At 37.2% G+C, this 13,221-nt stretch overlaps 1 protein-coding gene across 1 annotated transcript in view; it reads right to left on the minus strand.

Annotated features, from left to right (window-relative positions):
* Nucleotides 1–13,221, minus strand: part of poln (polymerase (DNA directed) nu) — a 35,881-nt gene that overhangs the window by 5,891 nt on the left and 16,769 nt on the right. The window contains exons 11-16 of the mRNA XM_055156186.1: nucleotides 12,479–12,590; nucleotides 10,295–10,377; nucleotides 7,396–7,527; nucleotides 2,244–2,354; nucleotides 2,087–2,165; nucleotides 962–1,028 (exon numbers count right to left, since the gene is read on the minus strand). Coding sequence (XP_055012161.1) covers nucleotides 962–1,028; nucleotides 2,087–2,165; nucleotides 2,244–2,354; nucleotides 7,396–7,527; nucleotides 10,295–10,377; nucleotides 12,479–12,590 — 584 coding nt within the window. The remainder of the gene's footprint in view (nucleotides 1–961; nucleotides 1,029–2,086; nucleotides 2,166–2,243; nucleotides 2,355–7,395; nucleotides 7,528–10,294; nucleotides 10,378–12,478; nucleotides 12,591–13,221) is intronic.

A 13,221-nucleotide genomic window follows, 5' to 3' on the forward strand; every position in this document is an offset into this window, starting at 1 on the left:
CATAATAGTTGTTCAGATTTTTTATTTCTTTTTTTTAACACCTCTGAGCTCATTTTAAATATATTCTGTAATGATTTTGATTTTGAACATGATTTTCAATGTGTAAAGGTCAACTATATTGTAAAATTTCAGGGTTTGAAGGTTTCCAAATATCGCATTAGTTGGTTCATTATAAGCTGATAATGTGATTGCTTTTACAGCCTTTTTTGCATAGCCAAGAAGCACATCGTGATACAAAATTGGGTGATATAGTATTGTTATCGTGAACTGCTGTATCAATATATATCGCCAAGAGTATTTTTGGTATCTTTTCGCAAAATTTTTTGTCACCGCACTACAATTTTGTTGCTTATTTAGTGGAAAGAAACTTGTTTATATAATACACTTAATTGTTATGATGATTAAAATGTATATATTTCATATTAACTTTGCACAATTAGTGGTTTAACAAAAAAAATATTGTTGCTAACATGTATTTGATTCTTAGAAAAACACCAAAATATCATGTGCAATATATATTTTATCACATATATCGTCATACTGTGATAATTTTGTATTGTGAGCCATGTATCATATTGAATCGTCAGAGAGCCTGTGATTCCCAGAGATAAAGTAAACAACATGTTGATCTTGTGAGAGTAATATAGTTAAATTGTCTTGGTCTAATCTAATGGGCCGTGACCTACAGAGGCAAACAGGGGGTTCTTTGTATAGGCAACAACCGCAGCTACAACTACAGCTAAGCAAAATTACAACATAAACTAGCACTTATCTATGCACTGAATGTTGTGCTTGAGAAAATGTTTGAAATGACTTGCTTTAAGATGGATGTTAAGTTGATCTATATGCTCAAGAGACTCCATACAGCTTTTCACCACAGCTGCCAAACACAGAAGCAAACTTTGTTTTAGAGCAGTTTATTACAGTCCAATAGTTATGCTACAGGAAGGTCATCACTCACCTGCAAATTGTCTACCTGTGAGTCCTCCACTTCATATAAAAGCTCATCATGGAGTTGAGCTATCAGCCTACAATAACAAAGAATGGAACAAGACAGAAAAATATTAAACTAATGCTGGCATGTTAAAAGGCCCATATTATGCTATTTTCTGATCTATGTTATAATGTTCCCTCATTACAAACATACCTGGAGTTGTGTTGTGTTTCATTTACACATGTTTAACACACAGGCCTTGCATATTTAGGTTGAGTTCAATCAGACAGAAAATACTTTGTTCCACCTGGAATTGGCAATCTCTTCTGAACAAAAGGTAAAAGGTGCTTTGGAGATGTGGACAGACTAATAGTGTACAAGTGTTACTCAAACACATGTGAATGAAACAAAACACAACTCCAGGTATGTTTTTGGGGAGGTGACACCATTCTAATACAGCTTAAAGCTCACAGAGTCAGTTGTAACAACTAACAACTAAATTGCATTTAGAGCATAAAACAGTAGCTGTAGTGTAAGACAGTAATAGTGCAATTCATATAGTGCAAAAACTCAGAATGTAAAAATATACACTACTGAAGTACTTACAACAGTAACACAATAACATGAGTTAAATACAGCAGTTTAGGTGTAGATGAGTTTTTGTTGTTTCAATGCAGAGTCCAGTTTACAGTTATGGCAGGTGTGGGGAGTGGGGGGGTTATGGGAGATCTAGGTGGAAGGAGAAAGGAGAGGCGAGAGGGGGACAGATCTCGTTGAGTTTGATTGCATGGGAATAGCCATTAGCCATTCTAATGGTTCTGGCGGGAAGTGACCTGTACCTCTGTCCAAAAGGCAGCAGGTGGAACAGAAATCAACAGTTGAGGGGTACTAGTGAAGATAATTATTCCCCCATGTCCAAGGAATAATAATAACAATGATGAAAAGGTGCTCTATAAATATATAGTATTTATAGTAATATATAGTATTCATATTATTTAATCATATCTATCTTACTTTGGAAGGGAATATTTGAAACCAAGATTGATGTGGTTGCCTGTTTTGTGAAATTATTATGGGATTATTGTTGCTCATTAGAATTGGTCAGTTCAAGTCTGTAGTGAAAAGCTGCTGGCTGTAATCATGTATGAAGACCTGGCAGAGGGACAGCTGGAGGTGGAGAGTAGGTTGAAGATTCTAATCATGGCCATCTTACAAAGATCTGCAGCTGAGCCTTTGACAAAAACAAAACAAATGGTCAAACATCTTATAAAAGTATTAAGGAGATTTATGAGATTTAATTTGAAGATACCTTGGACCACAAAGTTGACAGCTTGTCTCTCAGCTTGCATGCGAACACCCCAAACAGGAGAGTTAATGTTGTGAAGGGCACGGCGCCGGCCCATGATAGATAAAACATAACCTGGACAAGATGATAAACACATCAATACAACTGAGAATGTTTAATCGACCAGTCATGAGAACGTATTTTGACGTATGACATATTACAGTGGAAAATATAGATGATAACCTATAATAGTGAATACCCCCCTCCCCCTAAACACTTAATGAGTAATTTTCAAGTTATTTACTCAGTTTCTACAACTCAAATCATATCAAAGAACAGAAAAATAACAAAAAGTTCCCACGAGTACTAAGGAAAAGTACCCACGATAAATATTGTTCCACTGAGAGACAAAGAGAGAAAGAGAGAGAGAGAGAGAGAGAGAGAGAGAGAGAGAGAGAGAGAGAGAGAGAGAGAGAGAGAGAGAGAGAGAGAGAGAGAGAGAGAGAGAGAGAGAGAGAGAGAGAGAGAGAGAGAGGTACTTTATCGATCCCAAGGGAAATTCAAGTTTTGCTGCAGCATTTACATTGCACTTCTCAATCGCATTTGTGTCTCAGTGCAGTTTAACAGGAGGACTGGTCAAGTAGAGTCAGCAGATCTGTGTCAGGGCAGTTTGAGGAGAGGAAGAGCCAAAAGTGTCCCTCCTCTGTCCTACAGCCCGAGCACGGCAGTGCATTAAACAATGAAAGTACATATGACAGGTTTTTCATTCTCTAATTAACAATAACTTAATTTGATGGGATAATATCTGTTGTAAATATAAATTATAGTTTTACACAAATCAAGAAGCAATTTGTGAAGAAAAATTGAAAAATGTGTCAAAAATTACAGAAAATACAGAGTTCTAATATGTTCCATATTGATGACATCACACACAAATTTTTTATTATTTCTTTTTATCTTTTTTTTAACAAAATAAACGTGTTTTCTTCCATTTTTATTTCTCAAATAATAATAATAATATCTGTGCGCAGTAGAGGAGTTTTGGACCAGTATAGTACATGGTTGCTAGGTAACAGTTATGGAATTCCCTAGTTTGATGTCAAGATCTCCAACAAGGAAGTAAAATTTTAAACATAAAAAATACTCAAACTGGGGGATTTATTTATTTATTACTTTTTAAAATAAAATCTTAAATATAATGATGTTAACGGTGTTTAGTAAAATGAGTAGTGTAACCTGTCACAGGCACTAATAATTAACACGAGAGGCTTAACGTTGAATCCTCTTTTTTTAAAAACCAACATTCTGCACATCTTTTGGATTTATTTTTACCAACCCATGTAATGACGTAATACATTGTCACAGTCAGGTATGCACTCCACACACTGACATACAGCAGACCAGTACATTCCTGTAGCTGGACAATAGCTGGGGCTTTCGAGGCTAAATCCCTGTGTATCCCTCTTACTATGAGGAAAGCCAAACAAGGCATAAACCTGAATGACCCTCTAACTAGAACAAACACAAGCACATAAAATGCATTAGAAAAAAACCCCGCAAAACTCAAGAGAGAATCGATCCATGAAGCACACATGTGACCTTTTGGGGCTGGAATTTGACCTTTGTTTTGGGACTCATTAGGAGGAATGTGGTTTTGTGGTGATCACACATTTTACTCTAGATTGGCAGCTATAGAGACAGCAGGTTCAAATATTTTATAAAGGACTAATATTAAGCTATTTTCTGATCAATGTTATAATGTTGTTTCCTCATCAAAAACATACCTGAAGTCCTGTATTGTTTCCGTCACACATGTTTAACTGACTAACTCTGTATATTTAAACTCTCAAATGGAAAACACTCTGTTCCTCCTTTTGATGTCATGTGGTAATACCGGAGGTGTTCCACTGTGTTTTTAAACTACATACACATTCACTAGAGTCATTTGGATAATTTCAGCCCTGGAATTGACAATCTCTACTGAAGGTAAATGGTAGCTGTTAACATGAAATTACATAACATCACAGCTTTGTGTAGCTTTGATGTCGAGTGACTAATAATAAAGAATTACTCAAACATGTGTGAAAGAAGCATTTTTGATGAGGTAAAACATAGCTTAAAGCTGACTTTTTAGTGTTTTTAACCATTTTATAGTTGTTTCCCCTCCTCATTTACCTTCTCAAAGTTGCATTTGGAGTGATTCGTGCATATCAGCAGATCAATTCCTGTTTTCATACACGCCCACTTCTCTGTACTTACCTCGTTATCTAATTTTATTTTCATTAAGGGTGATTTGAAAAAAAAATTTACAGGAAGTGGAAGTGAGTCGAACAAATGACCTTAAGTAAGCCAATTCAGGCTCTAATATAAACCTTGCACATAGCTCTTACCACAGTATCCTGCTTGTTCAATTGTTCTATCATAAATGTCCATGTGTGGAAGCAGACTGTTTACAAATCTAGGCTCAAAGCAGTAGAACAATGTTTCATCTTTGTGATTTTGCTCGTGAAGTAAAATGTTTCATCTGCAGCTGCTATTACATGTTGAAGACGAGCATTTGCTTCATACATAAAAGAGAACAGAGGGGCAGCCTTTGTGAAAGAGGTGGTTTTGTCTCATCTAAATATCAGAGAGTGGGTGTCAAAACAGTGTGGAGTGTTTCAAAAAGGCCAGGTCTCATCACTGATATTACAAAGTATTTCTTACACACTGCCTTTAGTGGTTTTTAAATCATTGTTACTAAAAATTTCAAATAAAAGTGAGCTTCCAGCAAGCTTTCTTCACATGTACTGCAAATCATTGTAAGACAATAGACAATAGTAAGATAAAAGACAATAGTAAGACAGTGGTTGAATATTTTCCACTCAAATGTTAGAAACATGTCCTTTACTTAAATTAGTTACATTCAGAACAGGTTAATTTCTGCTCTGTGAATGGAACTTTTTAGTATTGATAACAGATCAAAAGAGTATTTAGATTCGATATTAGTTTTAGTATCGATTAGTATCTGACTTTTGCTAAAAATTGAATCATTTTAACAAATTTGATCAAAATGGAAATCAGCTAGAATAGATCAGTTGCCTGTGGCTATGTATTGACCAAAGAAGAAGAGTTATAGTGAGGTGTGGGTCCATTAGGCCTCGTGGATCACAGAGACATGTCAACAGGACCTGGAGGTTCATGGAGGCAGTGATGGGCTGTTGCCTTGATGTAGTAACTGTCAGGGAGTGATGGCCGGTCAATATCTAAGACTAAAGTGTCTGTGTGCAAGCACATAATATGAGTAACTTACCAGATGCCCTCCTGTTATCAAGAAGGTTGATACACCATACACCAAAAATTAAACAGTGTACTACAGGTCTCAACAAAAGGCTTGAAAATACAGTGGACTTAATTTGAAGGTGCATTATGTAACTTTTTGGTGGAGGATCTGCCATCTGCTTTTCTCAATGGAGATGTAATTGCCTTGTCTGAAATGTTTCACAGTTGCTGGTCAGATCTGTGGAGAGGCAACCCTGCTCACAGTCTGTTTTTATAGATATTTTTAAGCAATAAAGCCACTTGTAATTGAATAAATCTGTTTAATGTCATATTGTATTTGAAGCAGAGCAATGACATATCCACAGAAGGTGACGGACCCGTGAGCAAAAAGTTCCACAGTGCACTTTTAAAGAGTGGGCATTACACTTCTATGGGGTATTAATTGCTAACACATTCGATATTTAGATCACCATGTTACCTTTTTATTGTCTTGGAAATGCTATATTTGACAGAAACAATGCATTAACATGTTTAATAAGCTTCACTTTTGTTTTTGCCAGTCTGAGTCACCCTTCAGAGCACTATCACAACACAATTGCTGTGCATCTCGCTAGGTTGTACTGTATTGTTTTGTATCATGCTTTTGTATATTTATGGAAAACTGTCATGCAGGAGCAAGGGTGACCTAGCCTTGGGGGTGGAGCTTTGGATCATAGAGCTAATCATAACAAGGGTTTGAACAGGGCCTGGGTGAGATTGGTAGATTGCTCAAACATGCATAGTCTGTTATAACATGGTAGAAGTCTCCAAAAAGTCAATTTTGCATAATACTCCCTCTTAAAGCTTCAGTCCAAAGTAGAGTAAGGGTTAAAGTGCAGTCTGAACAGTAGTGGTGCAGGCCTCAGGTGTGCTGTGTTGGCAGTTTGGTGGAAATATAAATAGATTGTCCCATCTGATCAGTTCCTGCCCATCCAACCTCTGATCTACGACACTCCCCCCACTGCAGGTAGTTTGTCTCTGCTGCCAATGTGAGCACATCTTCTTTTATAGCCAGGCATGCATGCACATGCACAGGCGTTAAAGACCTATACAGATTTTGATTAATTTTTTATTTATTTTAACAACTCTTTTTACACAATATTGTAATTTTAAACACAAAATAAAAGCATTAGTTTACTGCAACATGTGGTCTGTAATTAATTCTAAAATCAAAAAGAAACTGTTCAGTAAAGGTCAAATTTTATCCAATTATATAATTTTTTCGGTACGGATACTTGCTTTAATGAGTATCTAGTTTTGATACTAGTTTTAGTTTCACCTAGTACCTGACTTTCAATACTTATGACAACCCTAACTTGAACACAGGAAGCTACAGAGCCATTATGTAAACCTGAACTCTAAGTAATGGGAAAATAACTGTAAATAACTGGAACTAGGCAATATGGAACACTTGCTGCACAAAATCACAAAAACATGGATGTCACAATATTGGCTGACACAAAAATTGATACTGCTAAAAAAATAAATATATCGCAACAACACAAAATTCTCCATGTTACAGAAGAGTTCTGTAAGAGTTCTGAAAGTAAGATTACTTATAAAGTTCTACATTAGACTTGGGTTGGTCTTGGTTTTGCCTTTGTTTTTATTTTGAATCAGCTTGACTACTACAGTAAATGAAGTCAGCATTTTCTGTTTTAAATTTAACTGTGTGATTGTGCCAAAAAACATATCGTTATCACATTACAAAACATTGTTCTTGAATATCACATCTTTTTTTCATATCATGCAGCCCCAGCCACAGTAATTAATTTCCACACACCACTGATCAAAAGTGAGTATCAAAGGATTCTACCCAGAATGAATAAATTACATGATATATGACGATATTATGTGTAGATATATTTTCACAAACCTTTTTTCTGACACTCAGCGACAGTCTTTTGGATAAAGTTCTGCACTTCTATGTACGTCTGGAGAAAGTTGTCCTGGAATTGGCGAGCCTGTTCTGTGCTCACCCCGAGGATCCCTGACAGACGCTCAGGACCTGCACCAAATAACACAGTGAATGAATCACTGGATTACATACAAACACAGTTTGTACTTAAGGTTCGGTGGCACTTCCATCATGGACTTTTGTTTACTTTAACTTAGTGGTTTAAACTATTACAGAAGATGATCTGCTTTTTAGGTCTCCGGGCATATTCAACTGTCAAGGCAAAAACAGAGAAGGTTGCAAAAGAGGAGAGGAAGGGTCAGCATTAGGGCAAAAAAGAAACCGTGATGTGGGAAGTCTGCAGAGTTTGTATTGTTCACTAAAGGTTAAGTGTGGGCCTGTTCACACAGCACATCGATTTAAACTGTGATGGCACGAAGGTCAAATCAGAGGGACTACCAGACGGGTGTGGGATGAGCAGGGGTGGGAAGTAACAAATACAAAAAACAAAAACAAATACTCAGAGCTTATTTCGGTAGTTGTGTTGTAATAGGATAAAATTCTAATCATTCCCTTTCATTGCTGTCACTGCTCTATGTGCTCCTCTATACATAAATATACAGAGCAGCACTGCTCCAATTGCTCATAATATATGCATATTGCATACAGTTTTGTAGAAAATACTAAAATCCTACTATATCCTACTACTTTTTTGCATGCATAGATTACTCATACTTCAGTACTCTCTCCATCATTGGCGAGGATCACACTCACATCAGCAGCAGAATCTAAATGTATGTGTCCTTCTGTCTCACAATATACTTGAGTTGTTTATAAGAAAAGTAAAGTGGGTTATGTCAGATATGGAGTTAAATCTAGCGCAAATTTCGCTGTCTATTAAGGCACAAAAATGGTCCTAAAGACTAAAGCCAACATTCCAACCACTTTGAAACCACATTGGCAGGTGCCCTTTGACCTTCATTATTGACACTTCGTATGTCTGGTCTTGAACCTCAGGCATTCAGTACTTATTATTTCGATCAGATTTTTTCTGTTGTTTTTTGTTTCATTTTTTTTCAGCCCAAAATGTCATTAGGTCATTGTGAAACAAAGCAACATTTGATTCAAGAACAAAGTATATACTTTGAGTCTTGTTTGCTGACCCACTTGTGAGCACAGTAGTGTGTGAGCTCGCCATGCCCCTCCTCCCTGCCCTGATTGTCTGTGGAGAAAGCTTCCTTTTAGTATTCAGTCTCCATGGAAACGCATGCTTCCATGAAGAGTGGTCTGTCTGTGACGACGAGGAGCACCTACAGTTCCTCCTCTCATGGCCCTCGTACCCTTTAGCCTACATTACTTCAGTCCCCGCCTCTTTTACTCTTAACCTACATACTCCATATTCTCCATGTACTCCCAGATATACACATATATCTGTGTTTCAGTGGCATCGCGAGGGTTAAATCCTGCCCTTTTGCTTTCTCCACAGGCACCTCAAGTATAGAGCATGTTTGAAATAAAAGTCTTTCAAATTCATTGTTGTGGATTATTGAGCTCTCCAGTCAATTTAAGCCGGCTGTATTAGTCTCCCGTCACCGTGCTACAGCTCCTGCTGAAACAGAACAGCTCAGCACACTGCTGTCAGCATGAGAGCATTGGATTGTGTGGAGTTCCTAAAAGCATCTTCACATGTCTATTTCAAAATTGAGTGCTCTGTGCAAACAGCAGGGTTTGGTTAATACAATAAAAACATGCTTTTAATGACGCTGGTAATTTAAAACATGTGAAATGGATCTCCTTTAACTCTTTCACTTAAATGTGCAACTCTATGTGAAATTCAATCACTGCACATATTTTCTTTAAAGAAATATTTCACACCCATTCTACCAAAACAACCACCTGGCACCTGCAGAAGTGCTAACAAAGAAAGACTGGCTTCCTCTTGGTTTGCCACAGCTGGTTCAAAGTGAATCTATTGTGCTGTCACTCACTGTGTCGGTCACATTGCTCACAGGGCTGTACATTTGAGTGCCTCAGTTTATGATCAAATTCTAACCCTCTATGAGCGTTATGGCCCAGTATGGCCCTTGGTTTATCATTATAATAATACAAGATATTGGTAAATAGCCCACATCACACACCACACATGTTCTTCATAGCCACAGAGTGTATAGGGCACATGACACATATCAACACATGTCCATAACCAGGGGAGAAAACAGTACTGCACAGTCTGTCAACAATGTAAGCCCCCAGATGGTGATTATGACACAGCTAGACTACATGGTACTGGATATCACAACTGTCCTAGAGCTTTGGTCATAATTTGAAGCTTTATATTGCTTTTAAGCTTCACTTGTGAGTTAACACAGTGATTGGTTAAATTGGCACTTCACCTAAACTGACCAGGTCAAACACAGAGCTGCATTATTTAGAAAAGCACAGAATCACTATGTGACAATCCCTGATCAGCAGGATCATAATGTGAGTTGGTATATTGCCAATTCCTGGACCACAGATATACCCAGATTGTCTAATCTGTGTGTGATCACTGAGAACATGGCTCATCTCACAGTCACAAGGTCTTTACTTATTCTTCTTCCTCTACCTTTCTCTCTATTTTTATCTGGCCAACCCCACCCCAGTCCACTTTATAGATTCATGAAATGAAACTCTATACACAAAAAGCAAGCCCACAGTTACTGAGCAGCTCAGCACAGGTGGAATATCTTCAATATGAACTGCATTATGGGTAAACTTTAAGATCATTCACATCAACGATTCATAGTTAAAGATGAACTGTTTAGTAGTTTTTAGTATATATATATATATATATATATATATATATATATATATATATATATATTTGTATCAGTCTCACCTGCACCATACACCACAGAGTAGACAATGCGTTTGGCACGTTCACGGTCCTCTGAGGACACCTCTGTCTCTTTTACCCCTTTCCTGGAGAATAACAGAGAGACAATTACACCCACAACAAACTGGGATCATTAATGACCACAAAAAAGATCATTTTCTCTGTAGCGCCAGTCATCAGTAGAGCATTCATCCTCTGAACCCACATTTAGTGGTTTGATACTGTGTGTGTAAAAAGCTGCTTATTAAGTGTTTTTTGAAAAGTGAATTTGTAACTGCAACAATATTTTGGCTTCATGTGAGATGCTTTCCAGGCCGGTTCAATACTTTTAGCATCTTTCCTGGATATTTGTGCCCTCCAGATCCTGAAAGTTCTCTAGTAAGAGGTGAGAGGAAAGAGCCAGGGGCTGCAGCAGAGGGTTAACACACACACAATTATGTAACATGACTTCAGACAGACACACATACAGACAGCACACAGACACATAGACACACAGACTCATAGACACACAGACACATAGACACACAGACACATAGGGCGCAAACAGGACGAGGAGTCAGGTCTAAACAAAGGCCTGTGGCGGTGCTGAGGGCCGACTGCCACCACAGATCAGCAATAAATGAACAACTTCAAGACTCAACTTTGCTCTACTTCACTTTTCAGTTAGTATCTATGAGACTTCCATCGTACTGTACATACATTTTAAAATATATGCGTAGGGGGAAAAGTTGTTGAGGCAATATGCATATGCCTACATTACCACAATTTCAAGTATTTTTTATCAACTAATATTTACTTTCTAATTAAGTTAAAACATGGCAGATTATACACAATGAGGGTGGCGTTGCCTCTATCGTTGACAGAATGGAAGCCAAATTAAGCCTGACTTTCACTGCCCCCTGCTGGAAAGGCAATATAATACATACAATGATTCAAAATAAGCATAAAGTTGAGTTTAAAATGTGTTACTACTGGAACATGAACTAATCCACAAGTGTAAGGAAAAGCAAATTGTAAAATACCAAAAAGCTGATCTTGAAATACAAGATTTAGACATAACTCTCTGGAAATAACATTTCCATTTTACAGCACGTGACTCCATTACATATGTTTTATTCATTTTTTTTCCTCTTGTAGATGATTACTGAGGTCAAGAGCTTAGAAAGGCAAAGATGAAGTAGAATTGACAATACAGAAAAAATGTATCTAAGAGGGACATTAGAAGAGAAAGTCCCAGCAGGGCTACAATTGCACCAGTTAATTTGTTTAAAGGTGAGAGCGAAATAATGGCGGGAGTCTATGTAAACCTCAGTGGAGGTGCTAATATTCTCTGTGCGACAGAATAATCTGTTTAACTGGGTGCCCTCTGCTCCACGCTTCACAGAGACAGATAACAGGAGCAAAGGAGCAGCTCTGAGCAGCTGGAAAACACCATCACAAAGAAAATAGGTTTTTATATTATTATCTCCATAAAAAATATCTGGAGTAAGGTTGTAATAAAATTTTAAACTTAATTTTGAAATTAATGAATAGACTAGTTACTTAATACTGATTCCGTTACCATAATGATAATAAAAAACTCATAATTTAGACAAAAAATTTGGTTTTTAACATACATACTTATTTTTATAGTACCATGTTACCTTATATCTATGTGATCCGTCAGTCATCCAGGTAGGTTTCATAGTGGTCCATGGGTGAATACGAGTCTATGTAGTCTTATACTAGTTCTGCTACAGCTCAAGATCATTCTAAGGAAAGGTTAATTTCTATCCTGTGAATGACTTTTGTTAGTAGTCAATACTTGCTCAAAAGTATCTAGTTTAGTATTGATTAGTATCTGATTCTTGATACTTTTGACAATTCTAATCTGGAGTATGACTAGAAAGACAGGAAGCAATACATTCAAAAGACTGGGGTTAATTGAGAAATCCAGATACATAACCCAGATACAAAAAAATGTTTGTGAGGTTAGATTTATATTTACTAACTACTACTTATATGACAGCTCTATGGAGTTTGTGGATTGGAAGATGGCACAGTTGTTATGGCAACAGGGTTATTAGTGATGAGGGCAAAGGAGGTAGCAGCGGAGGCCCTGTGGAGCCCTCACCTTGGCAATAACATCTGTGTGTGTGTGTGTGTGTGTGCGTGTTTATGTGTGTATGAGTGTGAGAGAGGGGCTACCATTGCGAGGCGAGCATACTGAAGACGTCCGCCCCGGGGTTGGTGAAAACGTGGAGCAACTCAGGGTCAGAGGAGAGGTGAGCCAACAGACGGAGCTCCACCTGGCAGAAGTCTGGGAAAACACAAGCCTCACATCAATCACACCTCTAATCATTCACATATGGGAGTGGACCTTTGGAGTCCACATTACGGATGTCAAAAGTATGAAAATCAGATACTAATCTACAATAAAACTAGTATTGAAACTAGATACTCATTTGAGCAGGTATCGATACTAAACAATTCACATTCACAGGACAGAAATTAACCTTTTCTTTATAGTTTAGGAATGATCTTGAGCTTTATTAGAGACTAGGAATTACCGAGATATAAAACCACATGGTATAATACAGAAAGTACTGCTATTCAATGTTGAAAATCACTTTCTTTTGCCTAAAGAAAGAGGTTATTCCTTAGTATTGTAATTGAGTTTGAAATTTTAATATTGTAACACTAGCTGACATCGAATCTCACAAAATTACCTCAAAGAGTTGGTGCTGTCTAAAAGTTTGTGCAATACTGACAATTATGAATTTCTTAAAATAATGATTGTAATGAAATGAAAAGGCAATACTAGCTCAATAAATCCTAAATGCGCACTTTTTTTTTATTCTATCCTCTAAAAAGTCACTTTATAAAAAACTGTTGGAGACAATTGCCCCAGACAAATATAGACAATCGATACTTTGCAGTGACATCAGGTT

This window comes from Boleophthalmus pectinirostris, unplaced genomic scaffold (assembly GCF_026225935.1).
Source record: "Boleophthalmus pectinirostris isolate CB_2022bp ecotype Guang Dong unplaced genomic scaffold, ASM2622593v1 HiC_scaffold_20, whole genome shotgun sequence".
Classification (NCBI taxonomy): Eukaryota; Metazoa; Chordata; class Actinopteri; order Gobiiformes; family Gobiidae; genus Boleophthalmus; species Boleophthalmus pectinirostris.